At 29.9% G+C, this 23,580-nt stretch overlaps 1 protein-coding gene across 1 annotated transcript in view; it reads left to right on the forward strand.

Annotated features, from left to right (window-relative positions):
- Fur2 (furin-like protease 2) overlaps positions 1-22,111 on the forward strand; it is a 39,029-nt gene extending 16,918 nt beyond the window's left edge. Inside the window, exons 11-24 of the mRNA XM_043043052.3 lie at positions 515-632; positions 2,519-2,841; positions 5,306-5,451; positions 5,996-6,048; positions 7,236-7,417; positions 9,354-9,510; positions 10,854-11,009; positions 12,720-12,835; positions 13,472-13,568; positions 15,006-15,182; positions 16,477-16,691; positions 17,502-17,605; positions 18,683-18,851; positions 20,919-22,111. Coding sequence (XP_042898986.1) covers positions 515-632; positions 2,519-2,841; positions 5,306-5,451; positions 5,996-6,048; positions 7,236-7,417; positions 9,354-9,510; positions 10,854-11,009; positions 12,720-12,835; positions 13,472-13,568; positions 15,006-15,182; positions 16,477-16,691; positions 17,502-17,605; positions 18,683-18,851; positions 20,919-21,235 — 2,330 coding nt within the window. The 3' untranslated portion in view covers positions 21,236-22,111. The remainder of the gene's footprint in view (positions 1-514; positions 633-2,518; positions 2,842-5,305; positions 5,452-5,995; positions 6,049-7,235; positions 7,418-9,353; positions 9,511-10,853; positions 11,010-12,719; positions 12,836-13,471; positions 13,569-15,005; positions 15,183-16,476; positions 16,692-17,501; positions 17,606-18,682; positions 18,852-20,918) is intronic.
- Positions 22,112-23,580: the final 1,469 nt, after the last annotated feature.

A 23,580-nucleotide genomic window follows, 5' to 3' on the forward strand; every position in this document is an offset into this window, starting at 1 on the left:
TTTTAGTAGCTGAAAATCCCATCATTAAATCAAAAGTTATTCAGGGAGTTTCATTCTTTTTACATCGTAAATTTGCATTTCAAGTCATGGATATGTTTTAAGCGAATTAATAAATTAGCAGTAACTCACAATGGCTAAATAAAATCTAAAATCCACAACCAACGAGCTTATCTCATTGCATATTCTGTTAGACTAACTGCAGTTCAAATCATTATTAGTAAACCTTGTTTCACTACTAAATTAATGTTAAAAGTAATTTCCAGGAATTGGTGCAAGCTAATGTTTGTTTGTACTGTATTTTTGCTACACTACTTTTCTAAAAAAATATTGCTTAACACTCTATAAGCTATGAAAAAAAGTGGCTTACACAGTAGTTTTGTTGCTTGTAGCACAATTAGCTCCAACCACTGAAGAAGATATTAATTAATACTTGTGTTAATTGTAAAAATTGTTATTTTGAGTAAGTAATTCAGTGTAATAATTTTATTAAAAGTGATATGTCTACGGTTTTCAGTTAGTACAAAATTTGGATATGGATTGATGGATGCTGCTGCCATGGTGAGGCTTGCCAGAGGATGGAAAACATTACCTGAGCAACATATTTGCATCAATCCACCCGATACCACAGAAAGGTAAAAAATTGATGCACTAATTGGGAATTTTTTAAAACTGTGTTTGTTTATCTGTGTTAACACAAATAATAAAACAATTAGTAATTGTTTTACATTCATGATTGTTTTTTAAAATTAATTTAGTTCATTAAAATTACAATATAAAATTTTAAGAGATTTTTACAGTTTTCTATTAGGAAGCTCTAGTAAAATGAGAAGGAAAGAAAGAAAGAAAAAAAGGACAGCTTTTATGATACCTGATTTTAATATACCTGAGCCTATAGATAACTTGGCCTGACCCCCACATATATATTATACAGAACTTCAATTTCTCACACTTTTGTGTTCTATCTCAGAACCTCTGACCAGCAAAATATTTTTTCTGGTTTTTTTGTTCTTATTAATATACTAATCAGCAGATCTATGAACATTTTGCATATATCACCATACACTTCCTTCCATGTCAGCAAGCATTTGGTTTGAGAGTATTTGGTTTATCCTTAATTCAATTTTATAACTTTATTTTTTTTAAATTATAATAAATTTGATGAACCAAAAAAAATTATAATTCTGGTTTCAATATAGCGTAGAAAGATGATTTCTCTTTTAAAAGTGATATCTTAAATCATGCTAAAATAGCTAATTTGACTAATGTTTCAATTGTTTCCTTTTTAAGTATCAATTTTTTTATTTGTTAATAGTGTGTGTTTTTAGAAATGCTAAGAAAAGTTAGCAAAGCAAGATTCTTGATATTCTAGAAACTCGGTTTTGTGCTTTACAGTCATTTCACAATTTTTCATTCTTTTGATAGGATTGATGTGTCATGTAAATTAAAGAAATGCAATTTCTCTAGAGTAATGGTCAAAGTAAAGTCTGTGTTATTAACTGTTCCTCATAGTGATGCAACCTGTGAGAAAATATTTATTTACGAAACAAATATCCAAAAACTCCTTATGTTCTTTGTCCAAACAAACTTAAGATATTTTGTTGACAAGAAAGGCAAGCCGAAAAAAATTTCAGAAAAGCTCTTATGAAAAGTTTTTTTTAAAAAATAAATGCTAAATCAGCTACTCAGCTTCTTTATTTATTTTCAGATAGATTAATTTATTGAATTGTAATTTTTAGGGGTGAAAAAACTTTTATTATTGTTTCACTCAATATGCTATGCCATCATCACAAAATTATCACAAGCTTTTTGAATTTCTGACATTAGCAGGTCAGGTTATGAAATCTGTAAAATTTTCTTCAACACAACAAACTTCTGTAAATTTTTATATTTTATTTTTAGTTAAATTTATATGTAATAATGGAAAGATGATCTATCATAATTTGTGGATTTTGTAGTACTTCTAAATTTGAATAGAAATAGATTTGTTTGCTTTATTTTTCTAGTTTTAAGCTTATTAGAATTATTTGGTTTCTTATGAAATATATAATTATCAAATATTTCTTGTGAAATATTTGATAAATATTTTTATTCAAGTGTATTCAAATTGGAAAGAGAAGTATAGAAATAGTCAATTTGAAATATAAAAATAGTCAATTTTAACTTTCTTCAAAATGTTCAATAAGTATTCATAGTATATATAAGTATTTTCTGTAAATATGGCATATGAAGACTTTCATATGAAGATAGTGTTTAACAATTCCCAAGTGTTTAATGTAACTTTTTAACAATGTTTAATGCACACAAAAAATTATAATAATAATACATTTTTAAAAAAAATTCACAAATATGGCACTTACAACTCAAGAATAATAATATGTTATTATACCTAACTATGCATCTCAAAGTACATCGATGAGCCTAATCATGTGGTTGTGCTTGGCGGATTAATGAACGCAAAAGTTCTTATTATTTCTTTTTTTTCATTGTTTTTTTAATTGTTTAAATCTTTATGTTTTAGAGTTATTCCTTCCTCTTATGGGAGTATAGTAGAAGCAACTATAACAACAAATGGCTGCAGCAATACCAGAAATGATGTCCGTTACTTGGAACATGTTCAAGTGAAAATTTCTCTCTTTTTTGTGCCTCGGGGGAATTTACACATAACATTAATATCACCGTCAGATACACAATCTGAAATTCTTCTACCAAGACCCCGTGATAAAATAGAAGGTTATTTTAGAGATTGGCCTTTTATGTCTGTACATTTTTGGGGTGAATCACCTCATGGAACTTGGAAGCTTATGATTGCAAATGATGGTGGTCTCGAGACTATGGAATCAGGTATTATTCATTCCCTTTTATTAATTTACTCAATTCTGTATCCAGTATTCAGGGAAAGAGTAGGCGTATCAATTCAAATCATCCAATCTTCATTTTGCATACAGGATGTTCTAAAAGTAAACTGGCTTATTAAAAGCACCCAAGGATAAAAATTTACCATAAAGCATTAGTTTGTTAACCACATTAAATGGGAGAAAATCACAAAAATCCATGTCGGTTTCCATGTTACACTAGAAAACAACTACAAACTTGCTAACAAAAGATATATTTGATTAATTATTGCAAGAGCTGTTCAAAGTGGCTCCTGTTGACTTCATTGCACAATCTACAACAGCGTAAAAATTCCTGAATAGGCTTCTAGATGCCAAGTGTAGTTTTGATGTCTGTTAAGCAATGGCAATCTATGGTTTGAGATTATCCAATGTATCCACAGGTGTTGTATTAGCTAAAGATTTAGGGTGACCTCATAGCAAAAAGTTGCATGGTTTGAGAGGGGAGAATGCAGAAGCAATACAATGGACCCTGCACCAATCAATAGAAGAAGAAGAAAACTCCAAACCATTCTTTGGGTATGTTACATTAAGTTTATTGTGCACTTGGAGGGCAAAATGTGCCTGGGCACCATCAGGTAGGAGTCATATCCCTGGCTGCACTGCAGTCGACACACTTTGCGGCAATTCAGGGGTTTTAACATGCATGTGTTTTCTTGACTCTCAATGTGATTTTGGGATCCCATATTCTGTGGTATGTATTTTATTTTTGTTGCACTTGAGCTGCACAATGGGCCATTGGTGACTGTCTGGAAAAGACATGCCATCACAATTTTGTTCCTCTGCAGAGGGTATAGCTCCTCCGCTTTGATAGCCCGACAACCTGTGCGTGAAGTCGAGCACTTTACGGTAGAACATTTTAATGAGGACTGATACCGCATACCCTCGATTCCTACGTAGGCTGATCAAAGTGGTCACCCAGTCGCTTAATGACCGCAGCCAGTGATGCTTAACTTTGTTGTTCTACTGGGAACTGTGTCTTTACGATCAGTCCACTGCAGAACCATATTCTGTAGTAAATTAACATCCTCTTGATGCTTTTTATCATCCCTTGAAAAATTTTGAATTTTTAAACACTCTGTACAAAAGCTTAATAAGATCTCAGTTGTTTTTGTGTTGTCTATTTCAGTGCTAAATATTTCCAAAAGTGTAGAGTATGAGTTTTCCAAGCTCTGGCTCCTGATGATTGTATAGAATGCCCTCAGGTGGTGATCTGAGTTTAAAAAGTGCAGCTAGACTGTCCTTATATTTGAAAATGTGCTCTGGTGTTAATTGGGTTTGCACACAATAGCTACATATGGGGTAGTATCTAGTGGTCTTGGCTGGAAATATCTTCATCTCTAAGATACCTGTAGAAATCAAAACAGATTGCATCTGGAATGGAATGCGGCTAGAATGGTCTGACAGTTGAAAATGTGTTCTGCCCTTAATTGGGTTTAAGGGCAATATCTGCATATAAGATAGTGTCTGATGATATTATCTAAAGATATCTTTAGTCTTTCTATTACAGATGAGAGACTTCTGGGATAGTTAGATCTTGAATGGAAGGTTTCTTAAGTTTCTTTGAACAGTTTGCATTTGACGACCACATTTGCGTCTTCTGAGGTGTGCAATGGAAGATTGATCCAAGTCTTGGGCTTCTTTACAAGGAAGTCTGCTTACTCATTTCCCATAATGCCCCCATGGGTAGGAATCCACTAGAGGGTGCAGGTTTTTTCCTTATTGCAGTTTTTTTTGTACATGTAATATCTCAGTCAGTGTTAATTAATTTTTCAAACAACTAAATTTCCGAAATAAATTTTATTCACGCATGAAATCATCCATGGAGACATAATCTATAAGCATATTCTCCATAATATTTCGTCATCAGGCTATCGAAGCGGGGGTGCCATCTTCTCTGCAGAGGATCAAAATTGTGATGGCAGATCTTCGGATCATCCCCAGGGATGTTTCCTAGACCATAGCCAATAGCCCATTGTGCAATTCTAGTGCAACATAAATGAACTACAACAACAAACATCATAATATTTGTATAAACCATCGAGTATTTAAAATATTACTTAATTTATTCATCCGTAATCCTTTCAATTGTATGTTGCTTTTAAAATAAAATGCTTGCCTTTTTAAATACGTAAATTGTTTCATTAATAATTGAGTTTTTTTATAGATTGCGATCTGTTCTCTCTCATTCTAATCTATAGAAATAAGACGATTGAATTACAGAAATTAAATAATTATCTGCAAACTCTCTATGTCGAGTATTAAATACACAGATAATGAGATTTTGACTTTTGGAATATGTTAAGAATATTTTTACCTAACAGATTATTGTTGGATGTAAACTTACTCTCAAGTAAAAAACAAATTTTTCAGTGTCAAATTGCAAAAAGGCATTAATTTTTTTTTTTTAACAGGCAAGCTTACAAACTGGTCTTTAATTTTTTATGGAACTGAGAAGGTACCTTATGAAAGATTTAGTTTGCGAGAGTCTGAACAGGATAATTCAGCACGAAGACATACTTTAGTTCGTGGCATTACAGAATTGAATGAGCCATATATTGTAAGTATTCATAAAGCTAGTTAATTAAAGATTTTATTATCTAATATTTGATTTTTTTTGTTGCTCATTTTAAAGTTAATTTCAGTTTGTTTAATGAAAAATTTAAAAAGAATAATTAATGGAAATTTTGATTTTTGAGAAAGGGTTAAAACAAAGGAAAAGAAAACAAAAGAACATGAGGGGCTTTCAAATATTAAGTAAGCATATTTGTTTTGGCAATTTCGGACTCCCCCTTTTTCAGCAAAAATAAGCAAACCCTCCATGCCCCCCCCCCCCAAATGCAATTAAAAAATCTGTGATATTGAATAGAATTGAAGAAAGGATAATTAATATAATAGAAGTTATGATTATAATAACATTTAAAAATTTTAACTGCTTGTCTTAAAAATTTTTTTTCTATGTTCTTTCTTATCTTTGATTTTAAATCTCTAAACTGAAAATGTCTATTAATTTAAAGGTTTATTTACAATCAGCATTATTAATCAATTATTATTTTTGTTATCTTGCTACATACTGCTTTTTAATTCTATTTTGTGTTTTTTAGAACAAATGTGCTATGCTTGGTGAGTTTGAAGTTGCTATGGATGATGAACAAACGTAAGTAATTTTTATTTTACACATCAAATCCTGATTAATCTACATTATGCAATTTTCATTAATAATTTTATTTATTTTATAACCTAATAACAAACTTAAAATTAGGAAAAGAAATTGTTTTTTGACTTATCTTTTTAATTAATAATTATTATACAACTCATGAAATCATTAAAACTATATAACTTAGTACTCCAAGCATTCACCCTTATGCAAAATTCGTGTGAAACTTCCCTGCTACATACCACTTTTCCATTGAATAATTTGGGAAAAAACAGGTTTTTCGATGCAGGAAAACCTGCCACTGTTGTTATAAATTTGAAGTGGTACTCATTTAACATCGTAAAAATTTATAAATTTGCTTAATATTCGGAAATAACTGAATTTGATGCTCAACAATTTTTAAATTAAGCTCTTATATTATTTTATGTTTATATTTCAAAAAGTATTTCTCGCACATTATCAAAACAAGAGAAAAATTCATAGTTTAAAAAATAATTAAAGGGATGCTAAAAGACAATCTCTGAGCATAATTTTTTTTTCAAAAAAAGTAAATTAATAAAAATGTTTAATTGATAAATTTTTAACTGATAATTTTTTTTTTTGTCAAACCTAATAATTGGAAGTTTTTTTTCTATAATTTAGACTGAAAATTACAAAAAAAAAAAAAAAAAAAAAAAAAAAACATTTAAAGGTGTATTTTTTTTAAAAAAAATAATAAGTATTTATTTAAAAAATAATTTTAGAATTTTAAATCTCGTAAAAAATTCATTAATATACCTCCTGAAAAAAAAATATAAACTTATAAGGATTAAACCACTTGAGAATAATCCTAACAAAGTAAATATTTGTAATAATAATCAGAATTAAACCCATAAACATAGATAATTTTATCTTATTATTTAACCAGTGACTTATTTATTTTTTTAAATGGAATATGAGTAAACAGGCAGTGTTCATAAAGGATAGCGGCTTATTTTTACAAATAAGGTGCATTTCTAGGGATCAAAGGGCAAATAGGGCAGGCCTCCCTTCCGAAAGCACTTAGGGCAAATACTGATGAAGTTGTGTTGAAAATGAAATTCTTAAATTGCATTTGATTTTTTGATGCTAATTTTTTTTCTAAGGGAGAAAATGTTTTACTTATATATTTTTCGTTGAACTTAAACTAGTATATATTTCATGAACAGTGAATGCCGGAGAAAATGTCCAGATGGTCAATATGGAAGCCTGAAAGATTTTACTTGTTACATGTGTGACAAATCTTGTTCTTCTTGTTATGGACCCTCTTATAATAATTGCTTATCATGTTCGAGGCATTTTCTGTTGAAGGGCACTTGTGTACAATCATGTCCTGATGGTTACTTTTCAGGTATCTATGAAATTATCTTTTTATTTATATTTGACTTATCGTAACACAATTAGAAAAATTTTGCTTCTTGTTATAGGTTTAGTTTGATATTTGAATAGTATTTTTATGAATTCTATTTCTTGAAAATTAAAAGAAAAAGAATTCGAAATAGGTTTTTATATATTTCTTTATACCATCATCTTGAATTATTTTTTTAATGAAAAAACTGTTAAGCTGCTTTCATATTAAGATAGTGATTTTTCCGAGACAACTCTTGTTGCCAAAAAAATTGTCTGAATTTGATAATTCCTCTACAATTTTATTAATAAAAAAAGCTGCTGTAGATTTTCTCTAAAGACTGTACTATAGACTTTCTTCTTTTCGTAGATAATTCCTCTAGAATTTTATTAATAAAAAAAGCTGCTGTACATTTTAAAATGATTTTGTAGTAAACGATTTTAAAGTTTGCAGTTGGACTCGCATTATCACAAATAAATAATTTTCGTTATATAAGCAAATTCATTGATATCAAGTTTACTTTCATTGAGATATTCCAATAATCTTTTATTTGCAATATCTACTTTTAAATTGGATTAAGTGTATTACTATTTGGATTATATATATATAAAGAAAAAAGAAGAAAATTAACGAGTTTTATTTATTGCTCATAAGCTGCAAGTATATAGAACTCATGAAATAAGCTAGAAATATAGAGAAAACATGGAAAATAATTAGGATCAATGAAAAAGAAGGAAAAAAAAATTTTTTAAAAAGTTTTTTTTTTAAATATATATTATTTTCTGTTTCAATGCTTGATATATTTTTTACTTAATGCATTCTATTTTGTTTGAATTTTTTTTAGTGCTCCTCAACTATTTTATTGATGTATTTTGCTTTGGCTATATTGATACAATATTAGAAAATACTCCTTTTTTGCATATATAATCGTGTGACCTGATAAAGAGATTATATCTATTAATTATTTTGTTATTTAGCTTTTTAATGTCGATTCTTTAAATTTTCTTTAAATTTTTTTAAAAAAATATTTTTTTTTTAAATATTTTGTTTTACTAATTTTTCTTTTTCTTTACTTTAATCCTTATTATTTTCCATGTTATCTCTATATTTTTGACTATATATATATATATATATATATATATTATTTATTTATTTTTTTGCGGATATAATCGTGTGGGCTGATGAAAAGATTATATCTTTTTTTTCCCCTTTTTTTCATATGTCTGTAATTTTCCTCTGTTTTATCTTCATTTTGAACTTATATATATATATATATATATATATATATATATATATATATATATATATATATATATATATATATATATATATATATATATATATATATATATACATGCATGAAATTTGATATGAAAGTTTAAAATTTGATATACATCTTTAAATGTTGGTGAATGAAGTTATCTTTACACTTACTACACAAAATGTATGAATGTGTTAACATATTTATGTCTTTTATGAGCAAACACTTTTTTCTTTTAAATATTGGTCAATAAGTAGATATTGTGATACATTTGGTCTAAATATTATATTTCAGTGCGCTAAATATTTTCGAAAAATATCTAAATAATAAGAAAGGGATAACAGAAATAAAATTGTATTTTCTTTTAATATTATTACATGTAAAAAAATATGCCTTCTATTAGTAGTGAGAATTAATAATTTTTGTTACCAATTAAAATTTTGTTACAATTTTAATTTAATTCTATGTTACCCATAACTTATGCTTACAGTAATATATTTGATTTTTGCAACAGAATTTTTCTGTTTTTTAAACATTCCACTTTTTGATTTGTAATTTATTTTATAGGAATTTTTTCCTGACCATAACATTTTAAAGCCAATTTTTACATATTTTAATGGCAAATATTAAATTAAAAGTGCTTTCACAGTTGATAAAATGTTGAATTTTTTTTTGTAGAAGGAGTTATTCCTATGAATTACTGTTATCCGTGTCTGTCATCTTGTTCGTCTTGTCAGTCTCTTGATACCTGTGATTCATGCAAAAATGGATTTGTTTTGTATAATCATAAATGTTTATCAACTTGCCCTGAGGGGACGTTCAGAGATCAAGATGTGTAAGTTCTATTCTATACAAATTTATTGGTATTTGCATATTTGCGAAATTTATATATTGGAATTGCCGAATTTATATATTAGAAATTTTAGGGAATTGGCCCATTAGTCGCAGAATGGGGAAAAGTTCAAAAATCAATCAATCTGGAATTAAAATAAAATATCCAAAAAACAAGGAAAAAGGATTTAATTTTTGTGTGAGATACCTTAAAGTACCTTCAATATCATCTCCAAGTATCTCCAATTTTTTTTTCTTAAAAAATTTTGATCTGAATTATTAAGGATATTTTCTGATTCTCAATTTTAGTTCCATTTATATCAATAAATTGAAATCTTCTGAAATTTTTTGCCTAATTTATTTATTTATAAAATTTATAACTATAAAATTATAAATTTTATAAATAATAATTGTTTATATTAAAAATTACTTATATTTATAAAGAATTTTCAAATATTCTCAAATTCATCATTTATTAGGATAATAATAATATTCTATAATTTAAGAAAAAGACTGTTTTATTATAATATGCTATAATAAAACACCGTAATTGATACATACAGTATATATATTTATGCCAACTAACAGAAAATGTTTCACTCAGTAACTAAAAGTTACTTTTACAGTTACTTATGATCTGTCATAAATAACAGCTGCATAATATAAAACAAAATGTGTGATGTCCATTATATATCTTTACTGCTTTCAATCAAAATTTTTCAGGTGATATATTTAAAATAAATAATTTATTTATTCCTGTTATACTATTTTTTTTTAAATGTTTATTTTTGACTTCATTTGCAGTTTATTTGCAATGTACTCTAAGTATATAAATAAGGTATAATTTAAATATTACTGTATAAACTTGACTTCCTGGAATGCTGGCTAATTGTCAGTTTCTGGATAGATGAAAATTTCACCTCACTAAAAATCTTGGTTTTCTACATCACCTTATTTTCTATAAAATTAAATAAAACAAGTAAAAGTTATATGCAGAAATTTTTTTATAAATTAATTATAATTGATTATCAGCAGATAAAATGTTTTATCAAAAAATAATAATAAGTTATCACCAGATAAAATGTATTATAAAGTTTAGCTATTAGACTTGTTTTTACTACTATGAGTTCATTTTCTTCTTTTAATTGTTAGCTCTAAACTCTTTTTAAAATACTATTAGTTTATTTTTTTACTACATGGAAAACTAGATTTCTCACTCGTTACCGAAGTAGCGAACCAGTTAAAGTGCTAATTAATTGATTTAAAATTATTTTATCTTGTATCATTTTCCATAAAAAAAGAGCTTTTATTTTGATTACCTCTATAGCTTTTTATTTAAATTCATAGATGTGGAAGGTGTGATAGATCTTGTGCTTCCTGTTATGGTTCTCAAGCACATAACTGTTTGAGTTGTCTTCCTCCATATGTTTTACACAACAATACTTGTCATCAACATTGTCCTCAAGGTTATTATGCAAACCGTGACGATTATGTTTGCACAAAGTAAGATTATGTTTTAATGAATTACTTTTAAAATAAAATATAATTTATTTTACTTCATGACATGCTTCTTTCTTTCAATATTTCTTTGTTTTTAACTACTGACTAAAAACTAATAAAATAGCATGAATACACTTTGTAAAAATTGTTGCTCTATCATGGATTGCTATTAATTTTTGTGTTGGATTTGAGTTTCATTCAAGAATTACAATCCTATTTATTCGAGCCGTGGTGGCTCAAAGGATAGAGCTTCTCATTTTCTAATGAGGGGTTGGAATCCCAGCAATTGCTGGTTGATTAGAATTCCACACCTGGCTGACGTAAAATATCTTCAGTGGTAGACGGATCATGGATAGAGTCCCATTGCCACCAGGCTAACTGCGGGAGAGTTTCACATTTTTCCTCTCCATGTAATGCAAATGTGAGTTAGTTCTATCAGAAAAGTCCTCTATAAAGGCAAATTTCTCCAAATACTTGAACGGGTATCTGTGGTGTGGGTAATGTTGCTGGCCTCCGTTACTTAGGCTCACTGGTGCCCACTGGGTTACGTTAAATGAGCAACATTTTCAGCATCTTGTGAGGTAAAAAACAAAAGTTTAAAAAAATCTATATATTTTTTTCTCACTTATTTTAAACTAAATTAATACAAAAGAATGGAAAAAGTATGAACGATATGTTTAGCAAAAAATTCTGTGTCAGAGGACCTAAGCAGTTGTAAACCTCCTAAAGATATATCTTCATTTAAATGTATTTTCTACCCCGTGACTCCCCCACCCCTTTATTTCATAAGATGATTGTGCATTGTAAGAAAAAAAGGAAAAAAATACTATACAATCTTTGACATATGTGAAACACTCTGTTGGTTAAATAAGGATTAATTAATTAAATAACTTAGAAGTGCAGATACTTTCATTTGATTTTTACTAAGTGAGCTAACAATTAATTTTTATGCCCTTTTTTCTAGAATAATCGACATAAAAATACAATTTGATAAGAAAACTCAATGAATAAATATTTAAATTTCTTATATCTCTATAAATACATAATTATAATCCTTTAGAAATATCTTATCTGCAATTATTGCTGACTTTTTAATGAAAAAAATAGTGCTAAAAATGATTTTATGCACTTTTTCATAGCTGAAGGCAATGATTAAAGAGCTTGCTAGTTGCTTTAAAATAGAAGGTGTAGAAGTTTTCATACTGCTAAAAAAGAAATTCTGTAAGATTCCTGCAATTTGTATAAATAATAAACATCTTTTTTCTAAAGAAGAAATTTAATTTTAAAAATCAGCCTTTTAAGCACTTTTAAATTCTCAAAATATCTAAGAATAAGAGGGTAAATCTTTAGAATTTCTCATTAAAAATAGAGATGTACTTTTTTTTTAATAGCCTTTGCACAATGCTCAAGCCTCAATGCAATTATTCTTTTTCTCCTCCTTCCCCTCTTTCACCTTGTCTATTTCGACTCTCAGTTTAAAAATGATATAAATACTTCTGACTTTTAGATATCTGTGAGCAAGTCTAGACAATTTATTTTTACGTCTCGTTTTCTTTATAAAAAATAATTTAAAAATAGCCTGAAACTAATTCACCTATTTCAAAAATTGTTCGTTAAATTTGCCTTTTTTAGAAACTTAATGTTTTGGTACCTTATACTGCATAAATTTAAAATAGTTTTCATTTTTTAAGAAGTATTTCTTTTTATAAACAGGTGCCACTGGTCATGTGACTCATGTAGGGATGGAGATTCATGTACTAGCTGTAAAATCGATTGGGAGCTCGATTCCTCAGAATTTTGCTCATATGTAGGTTCTAACTGCAGAAAAGGTATTCTTAAATTTATCTTTTATTCCATCTTATTCTACTATATTTCTTCATTATCTAATTATTCTTTGTTTAGTTCTCCTTTTGCTCTTTCTGCTTGGTATGACTATTTGCAGTTATTAAAAAATTAAATCCTGAGTTTAGGATAATTCTTAATTGACTGTAATTCTTAAAGACTCGAGGCAATTCCATGGTGACTGACATTGCATTTCGATATTTTTTTCTTTTTTTTTAAATTTTTTTTTCAATTGATAAATGTTTAATAATTTTTAAAAAAATTATATGGAATGTTATTTAACAGCCTAATATGATAATGCATATAAGAAAGGGAAAGTCATATAAAATGACATATAGAAAGTCGCAAGTAGAGAAGAAGCTGTGACTTATGTTACACTGCTGTGACTTATGTTGACTTATGTGATTTCTATATGACTGACGTTAAAATTTTAGTAAACTTTTCACAACATACACATTTATACAAGTACAATAACCACATCTGCTTTATAGTAAAATCTATCCTATTTTTGCTAAATAATGTAATTATTATATTTTTATACTCTGGTTGTTTGTGATCGCTATTACCTTTACTTTCCTCTGATCATTTTGTTACATTTTGTAGCAATCTTGTTCCTCTTTTAGGTTGGAATAACCCGGGTATTGCTTGTGAACCTTGTCATACTCATTGTGAGCAATGTTCAGGTCCTGGAGCCCAAGACTGTGTTCGTTGTGAACAAGGGTAATGATGACATTATTACTGTTATATAAATTGTCATTGAACTTTCTGATTTAATTTACAGTATCATAAACACAATAATGGTTCTGTTGCTGATATCATTTTTCTAACCATTGTTCATTAAACATTATTTTGATTAATCCTTGCTTCAGTGTATTTTCGAGGTATAACATATTTTAAAAAGTTTTAAATAAACATTTTTCGAATAGATTTTGAGATAATTATCTGTATTGAAAACATTAAGTATTTTGTATTAAAGTGTGGTCTGAAATAATTAAACACCTCAATTTATAAAGAAATAAGTTATTTAATGTGCGCTTCAATGTACACTTACGGTAAACAACATTATATAATTTTGCTTAAGCTGAGCAAAAAGGCTATGAATTAAGTCTGACATATCAAATGTGGAAAAAAAGAAGATTGCTGGAATACCTCAGAATCAAACATTGTCCTCTTTTGTCCAACACCTAGAGAGAAACTGTGGTTTAAGCACTCAATGAGGTAACTCAGGTTCGATCCCAGTGTACACAGGTCGATTCGAATTCTGCCCCCGTCTTGCACCGACCACAGTGCTGACATAAATATCCTCAGTGGTAGACGGATCATGGAGTAGAATCCCTTTGCCATTGAGCTAACTGTAAGAGGTTTTTGTGATTTACCTCTCTGTGACCCAAATGTGGGTAAATTCCATCAAAAAGTCCTATACAAAGGTTAGTTTGTCCCACTGCTTGATCCTGGAGTTCCTTTTTTGGATTGGGTTCAAAATTATAAGGCTCTGGGGTTGAACACTGATAGTCTTACACTCAGAATTAGATCAGCTGTTCAACCTCAATTATAAAAAAATTAATTGAAAAAAAAAACATCCATAGGTTTTCTTGCTGTTAATTGTCAGTTTCCTTTTGAAAATGGTCCCTCAGTGCACTGATTGTTAAGACACAGTTCCCAGCAGATCACCAAAATCAAACATCACTAGCTGTGGTCCGTGCACAGGTGGGTGAAGGTCCAAGGACGTACGGTATGGATCCTCGTCAAACTGTTTTATCGTAAAGTGCTCGACTTCTTGCACAGGTCGTCGGGTCATTGAAGTGGGGGTGCCATCCCCTCTGCAGAGGATCAAAATGGTGATGGCGTGTCTTCGGGTCATCCTCGGAGATGTGTCCCAGACTATCGCCAATAGCCCATTGTGTTGCTCTAGTGTGACGTAAATGAACTACAACAACAATCTTTTGCTAATGAAAACAAGCTATAGCAACTGAGTTATCAAATAAGTCATAATGTCGCCTGCAGCATTCTATTCCGAAGTATGTTCAAATTTACTCAAACTTTGTTTAGTGTGGTGTTTGAGAAGGTTATTTAAATAGATTTTATGCTAATTTAAATGACACATTGTAAATTTCTTACCTCTTTCCTTCATGAAAAATTTCATTTTGTGTTTTTAAGGTACTTGTGGCTGGAAGGTCAGTGTGTGGAAAAATGTCCTACAGATTATTATGCATCCCAAGATGAATGCAGGGGTTGCGACAAGCATTGCACAAAATGCAGTAATAGTGAATGTCTTGCATGTGCTAAAAACCTTCTTTACCACAAAGGAAGATGTTTGCATTCTTGTCCTGATGGGTGAGTTTTTAACATTCATTCTGAGATATGATATTTTTTTCATAAAGTAGTGAGCTCCACCCTATGTTCGATATTTCTTTTCAAAATAGTTTTTATATTTTAAGAGGGAGAAGCGTGCTTAATGAAAATTTTCTGGAACAGCTGTGGCGGTACTAAAGGCATCTAGCAGTTTTTTAATACATGACTTATCAATTTTAGAATCTTAAAATTTTGTGATAAATCCAGTTATTGTAGGTAACTCCACTATCTATCCCAGGAGATCATTGAAGTCAAGCATCACTGGCTGCAGTCAATGTGCTGGTGGGTGAAAACTTAGATCAGATTGTAAAGGTACAGAGGGTGTACAGTATCATGGGCTACTGGTTTAATGAAAGTTCTCCTAGATTTTGTACTTTTTAGAAAATTCCCTAAAATTGAGTATGTTTCCTTAAAAAATCCCTATTGAAATAGAATCTTCGTGCTGATTATAGCTTGGTTGAATATTTAAATAAGTGTCGCTAATACGTGAGGAAGTGAGCCTCATTTATAAAATTCAGTTAACTATCTTTTATGAATTAAATGCCTATTACTTACTATTCAAAATCATGAATAAACATACTACATAACATTTCAAGATCATTTAATGTGAAATCATAACTGGAAAATATTGCAGTTTTTCTATTTTAATGACTATAAAATCCCTAAAATTCCCTATGTGTAAAATATTTAGTATATTTTGCAACAATTATAATGAAATTTATATTATTTTGTGAAATATACTGAATATTTTCCTATAACTATGAACAGGTATGTTTTCTATACTATCACCAATTGCCCATTGTGCAGCTCTAGCACATAGGATAAAAATCCATATGAGTTGCAATAATTTATTTGATGTAAATAAATTATTGCTACTAATATGGATTTTCCACCTTAAGTCTCTTTCCTTCGAGAGTAGTATTAAAATCTTCCCAAACTGCCCCAGGTGCCACAACATGCAGACTTCTCCCCAACATATCCTGGACTGTCTTGGACTAGACAAGAGGGACATACTAAATAACCCACTTTTGGTGGCCGACTTCCTCCGGGTCATGAATTTCATCATGTATATTATTTAGCCCTGCTAATTTGGGGATAAGGAAGAAGAAGAATATGGATTTTTCTAATTTTCATTACATTTTGTATTCTATGACTTCTTTCCTTTTTTTATATGAAATATCTTTTTTATTGCTATATTAAATAATTTATATTTAAAGGATCTGTTAACACATTTTCGAGTTTAGATTTTTATTTTAAAATCTTTTGTCGTGCATAGGTATTTTGACGATTCAAAAGGGAAATGTGAAATTTGCCACTCAGACTGTACAACCTGCATTGGTGGCTCAAAGCAAAACTGCACTTCATGTTCTCCAAACTTGTATCTGAATGATAAGTCTTGTGATAAAAATTGTGCCGATGGCTACTATTCATCACCTTCTGAAAACAAAGGAGAATGCATGTCATGCTATCCCACTTGTAAAAGCTGCTCAGGTACTGACTATTTTCTCTTCTGGGTTTTTAGTGTATTTTTTGATGCATTGAATAATTTAATTTTTGTATTTTCAATGTGCAATGTTCACTTGGCAACTATGTATTGGACTTAAAAAATCAGTTTTATATGAAAGCTGAGTTATTTTTGTACTGGAGTAAATAATGTAGAACACAATGTTAAGAGCTCATGTAAAATGAGTTGAAAACAGTTTTTCCAGAGCTGTTAACAAGTGTCATCAGCAATGCCAAAACTCAGAAAAAAGATAAATACTGATTTAGTATTATTTCTCTTCATTCTATATTTTTTTTTCATGCAGTAATAGTGATATTGAATAATATTGCTATAATAGCATTATTATTCAACTCTTTTAAACTATTTCTACTTATGTTCTGTGCCTTTGCACTAATTATGGGTTTTTCTGAATCAGATGTGTATCATTGACTATTTTTATTTGTGATCTGTTGTCTTTGCACTGATGATTGTACCTGTGTAATAGCTCTGAATCAATTATATATGTTAAACTTTTTTTGTGCTCTGTTATCTTTGCACTTATGATTTTACATGTTTAATAGCTATAAAATAGTTATCGATGTTAGATTTTTTTGTGTTCTGTTTTCTCTGAATTGTTGATTTGACTTGTTTAGTAGCCCAAAGCCAGACTTTTCCTTTATTTGTGTTTCATTGTTTTTACCTTCAATATATTACTTGTTTGTAGCACCAGAATAACTTCCTAAAGCAATTTTTATTTGTGCTCTTTACATTGTTTTTTTTAAAAAAGAAATTAATGCTATTTAATGTTCTCATATTAGAATTTGGACCTTTGTTTTGTGCAACCTGCTATAGTAACTCAACGTTTTCTGAGGGTGCTTGTATTCCATGTTTAGATGGAGAATTTTATAATAAGAGAAGAAAGGTATGTTTTTATCGCATCTCATATCACAATGTAGATTTTAATTTCTTTTTTCATGAGTGAGAAATTGACTTTTTAAAAAAATTTTTAATGTTTAAAATCTACTGCATTGATTTACTGTAAAAGCAAAATGTATACAGATCTTTATTAATTTTATTGTATTATTTCATTTTGTTTTAGAGTTATATTATCTAAGTTTTACAAGTTATATGTGCATCATGCAAAATAAATAAGAGAAGCCCTTAATAACTTTTGATCTAATAGTCAGAATTTAGTGTACTAAGATGTAATCTTAATGGTTCGAAATCTGCTATCCGATCTCCCTACCCGACTTTGCTGACACTATTTTCCGGAATGTGGCTATCCCTCATGTTTCGAGGGTCACACATTCAAATCCATCAGCAACAAAAATGGTGTGTTTAATCTGCGAAAGTACATTTTTGTGTTTGATTTCTTAAATATCATTTGGGATCTACAGTCATCAATTAAGCTCTCAGATCATTAAAATCTGACCATTAAAAGTGTTTAAGGTTTTTTTTTTTTATTTTGTGCTTTGTACTATTTTTTTAAAACTATGAAAATTTTACTTAATTTTGCTGTTTCAAATTATAATAATAGTGACTTTTTATCATCCATCATGGCAAAACATCCCAGAGTGGCCCAAAGCCTCCTGAACCAGTCATTCCTACTGACAGCCAAACTCTTCTCATTTTTAGCCTTGATAACAGAGCAGTTCTCTTCCACTGTTTATGACTGTTTTAGTTTAGGGTTTCATTTTCTTCTCTTGTTATAGTCCCTTTTTTATTTCAATCTTTTTAATGTCTTATTTTAATCTGATTTTTTTTTTACAGGCATGTGATTTAATCTGAATAAATAGTACTGAAATAAATAGCATAGTGTTGTGAAGTTTTCAGAGCAGTTAAAGATATTTTTTAATAGGATTTACGTTACCACTTTTGAGTCTTAAAGTTATACTGTTAAGATCACCTGCACAAGGCATTTTTATTGTAAATGTTCTGATGTTCTTTCTGATGTTTATGATGTTCTTATTTGTGGATGCTGATTTAAGTTTTATTACAGAATTGTGAACGGTGTCACCCTAAGTGTGGTCGATGTTATGGTCCTTCTGAGAATAATTGCCTGTCTTGCTTTGCACCTTTGAGATTAGATGAAGTAAAACATTTGTGTCTACCTTGCTGTGATGGAACTCAGAAAAAACCAGATTGCTGCTCTTGCAGTGCTGATTTAGGTAAGAAAGAAATGATGTCTATATTTTGTTTGATTCGTTAGTATTTAGAGCTTAGTCGAAAAGTATTTTAGGGATTTTTACTGAATTATTAAAAAAATTTGTTTTTGACTTAGTTGAATTAGTTTAAATAAATGTTCTTAACAACCAATCACAGAGCTAGATATTAATAAACTTGAGAGTCACAGGCCAGAGCTGACCTGTATAATGTATATGAACACTTTGCAGAAAATATTTTACTATTGCTAAAAAAAATCCCCCTCTTTAAATGAAGTATATATTTTTCGAATTCCTAAAAAAAATAATAAATAAGCCTTTTTACACTCTTTCCTACCAATGCAAATACAATTTTAAATTACATTTGTATGATTTAAAATTGCAACTCGCGATTCCTATTTATGCAATTTAATATCACGCATTGTATTTCGTATTTTCACAATTTCATGCCAAATATCGCGTTTCAGATTCGCGCAACTTAAAGGCTACTATTATGATTCGTGTTTAAATGTCTTAAAAAATTTCTGATTTAAAATTGCGACTCGCGATTCCTATTTATGCAATTTAATATCACGCATTGTATTTCGTATTTTCACAATTTCATGCCAAATATCGCGTTTCAGATTCACGCAACTTAAAGGCTACTATTATGATTCATGTTTAAATGTCTTAAAAAATATCTGAATTAATTCTGATCTTCCCCAAAGCATAATCATGAACTTAGCATTTAATAATTGAAGATAAGGGGGGAGGGTGATTTATGGGAGGAAGAAAACAGATTTTAAGGTTAGAAAATTTTCAGTATAAAGCATTATTTGATTGAAATCTTTAAAGTAGAAAGATATAGAAATGTCATAAGCATTTATTTACATTCCCTAAAAAATTTCAGAACAAAATTTTGATGTGGGGAAAAATAAATTTTGTAAATTAAATTGGGTTGAACAAGAACCGTCTTTTCTTCCAAATTTCTCCACAATCAGTACTTCTTCACACGTTTTCTTCTTCACCGTGCTTTTCTTTTTTACTCTTGTTTACGCATAGATAGGAACTTTTTGTCCACGGTCTAGCTTCACTGTGTAACAACTCTTGGTGAGAACCAATTTTCCATGTCATTGATTTGTCAAAACTTAGTAATCCTCAAAATGCACGGGTTAGCTGGCTGGTAGGGTACTTGCCCCATGTCCAAGCGGTCGTGGGTTCGATCCCCACCGGCCAAAGACTCCCAGTGTAGTAAATGGTGACTGATGCACTTTAAATCTGTCAAATCACAAAGTCCAACATGTTCCCATAACAAATCAAAATCTCTGGGGGTACTGATCCAGGAGGTTCCTTGTCTTCTGAATTGGGATCAAAATTACAAGGTTACGGATTTGAACATTAGAAGTCGTAAACCCAAAAAATTGGGTTCGCTGTTCAACGACGGCTATAAAATAAAGTAAAAATCTGACGATCCAGTCGTTCCCTCGTTCCAAGCATTCGTCCCCTCTCCGAATGCGAATTTTTGCCACTGAAAAGAAGAATATATATTTAACTCAATCCTCAAAATTATGTCAAAATGAATTTTTCTAAACAAATTAATATTTTTTGTTCGATTACAGTAGTTTTTGGTAGATGCGCTGCATAACCAACTAGAATTGGGTCCAAATAATATGAAACAAACTATCATAAAATAGTTTTCTATGAGAAAAAATTAGTTGTAAAAACATTGTTAAGATTTGCATTTGGCGAATACTTTTGATATTTGTCTAATTTACTGGCTAATAATTTGAAATCCTTAGTGCAGGCCCTGCATAAGCCATTATTCATCCTTGATCTTCAATTATGATGATGAAGTGATTTCAAACATTTTATTAAGTAGTTTGAAGAAAAAGTATGCAAACTACTTTTACAGTCGGCATTACTACTTTTTTGCAGTTATCTATGGTAATTTTGATCATCCTCAAAGCATAATCATTAACTTAGAATTTAAAGATTATGATAATGAAATGATTTCAAATATTTTATCTAGACCTCAAGTAGAGGACTGTTAATATATGTTTTCCAACTTTTCACTGTATTATAATTTTGTTGCAGATATCTGTGTTAATTCTGATCATCCTCGAAGCATTCTCCTGAACTATCCGACTGAAGATTATGATGAAGTAGTGATTCCAATGAGACACGTGGTACCAATTGTGATAGCCATCTGCTCCTCCGTAGTTCTTCTGTATGTCCTCTTGTTTGGTATTCTTCAAGCCAACTCAATGGGCTGGTGTCGTCTTAAATCGAGAGTTCAACAGTACGAGCGTGTGCCCAGTAATTCGGCGGTTAAGTTTGAGACGGAGATGGAAAAAATATCTCTCACTCAGGGTGACTTGGAGGAGGAAGATGATATTTATGAAAAAGTTTAAATCAGGGTTGGTACTATTGGGGACATTTTTATCCGGTTTTGACCATGGTTCGAACTGTCGTATCAAAAAGATGTGAGCTGTAAAAAAAAAAAAAAGACATATATTTTCATTATCGATATTTTTGACATTTTAAAAGCTCTTATATGAGGGGTTCCTAGATAACTGCCCTTTAGACCCTTGTCAGAAATGAGGTAAACAAAAGCATACACATTCGAGGACACAGTTTAATGTTCAAGTTACAAAAAGGCTACGAGTATCACTATTGAGGAAAGTGGTGCTGAAAGGAAGCTTATCAATGTTTCTCTTCTAGAGCTAACAAAAGTTAAAAGGAGACTAGTAAAAGCACATCCAAGTTTTGTTTGACAGTTAAACTGGATTTGGTAGTTATCCTGCCTTCCTCACTAGTGATAATAAAATTTCGATGGAATTTTTGTTTCTTCCTCTCTTAAATATAGATTTGCGATTCCTATTGTGTATTCTTTTGCAACTTCATTTTTAAAGATGATTTTAAATGAACACATTAAGGGTAGTCATTACGGAACACCGTGTTTCATTATATGACCTGAATAGTTAGTTTTTATTTTGCTTTAAAAATATACTTTTTAATTTTATGTTGCAATTTCTTTTTAATGACAGGTCAAACATAGACTATTTGACATTTTATTTTATCATTTATATATAATAATTATTTATTTTTTTCATTCTTCAAATTTTTGACAGTTATATGTGGTTAAAACCTGGTTTTCAGAAATCAATTTTTTGAAGTAAAACTGCCAACCCTGGTATGGATGGATAAAAAAAACTATACCTTCACTATGGTGCCTCCTGATCAAATTAAGTCTTTCATAACTTAAATGTGCTATCATTAAAAAAAAATATATGTGACTTAAATATTTTTATATTTATTTCTATTATAAATAGAGTATTGTTGCTTAGTTTTTAGATTTTATTGAATTATTTATTCAATGCTTTTATGAGCTTTTATTTTCCTTATATGACTTCATATCAACAAATCATACTGTAGCTGATCATTAAAACAACATGAAATTTAGTATTTCATTTAAATTTAGGGAAAAAAAGAAGCAATTATTCTTATTATTGTATCTTTACTCAAGGTATTCTGAATCAGGTTGACAATTATCAAAAATATATAGCATGGAAACGGTTAAAGTTGGAAGGAAAAAAACAATAATTCTTGCTGCAGGCTCATGTGATATTGTATAAAGTTTCCTCTTAGATTTCTTAGTTTCAGTTCAAGAAAATTTCAGCAGATGGCACAGCAAGTCTCTACTACTGTTCTTACTAGTGATTTCGTAATTTCGTTCTCCGATTGCGATTTGTGATTGATTGCAACTGATAAAGGATTTGATATTCATTCTTAAAAATATTTGTCCCGCAGTGGACTGAGCGTTAAGACACGGTTCCCAGCAGATCATCGAAGTCAAGCATCACTGGCTACGGTCAGTGTGGGGGTGGGTGACCACTTTGAATAGTCTGTGTAGAGACTGAGGGTGTGCGGTATTAGTCCTTGTTAAACTGTTCTACAGTAAAGTGCTCGACTTCGCGTGCAGGTCGCCATCCACTCTGCAGAGGATCCAAATTATGGGGGCATGTCTTCGGATCATCCTCAGGGATGTTTCCCAGACAGTGGCTAATAGTCCATTGTGCAACTCTAGTGCGGCGTAAATAAACTACAACTACAAAAACTTTTTTAAAAAAATTTTAAATTTGATGCAATTTCTAATCATTTATCTTTGATTGACAGATTAACTTTCTACAGTGCCATCTGTCAATAAATTTTCGAACTAAAGCTAGGAACTCTTTAAATGAAATTTTCTTATTAACATGCTTGTCGTATTAGTCGCACGAGTGATCTACAAAATATTTTAATTAACCTTGAAGCAAAAATGGAAGCTGAGATACCTTATTAAATGCGTATTTGATTTTAAGCTGTGAGAAATATCTTTTTCAAGCAAACTCTTGGATTTGGTCACCTAACATTTTGTTTGTGACTGAACTTTTCTAAAACTTAAACAAAATTGTAGTTATTGATTCTTAAAACATTTGTGTTTAATATTGATTTGCTTCTTCAACATTTTATTATAGCTAGATTGTGATGAAGAATGTTGTGTTATTTAATCTATGTTTTAAAAGTGTGGAATGAGCCTTTTTAATCTTCAACTGCTGATACAACAGTTGGATTAGAATAACAGGCTTTAACCCGTTAAGCGCTATACCGCCATAAGTAAAAGGTTGTGTTGTGAATATGTTGGGTATTGTTGAATTTTTGATACAAACTTTAGATTTTGACCCGAAGGAATTGAAAACTGAAAATTAAATTGTAT

This window comes from Parasteatoda tepidariorum, chromosome 9 (assembly GCF_982258835.1).
Source record: "Parasteatoda tepidariorum strain Cologne lab strain chromosome 9, Ptep-v5.0, whole genome shotgun sequence".
Lineage (NCBI taxonomy): Eukaryota > Metazoa > Arthropoda > Arachnida > Araneae > Theridiidae > Parasteatoda > Parasteatoda tepidariorum.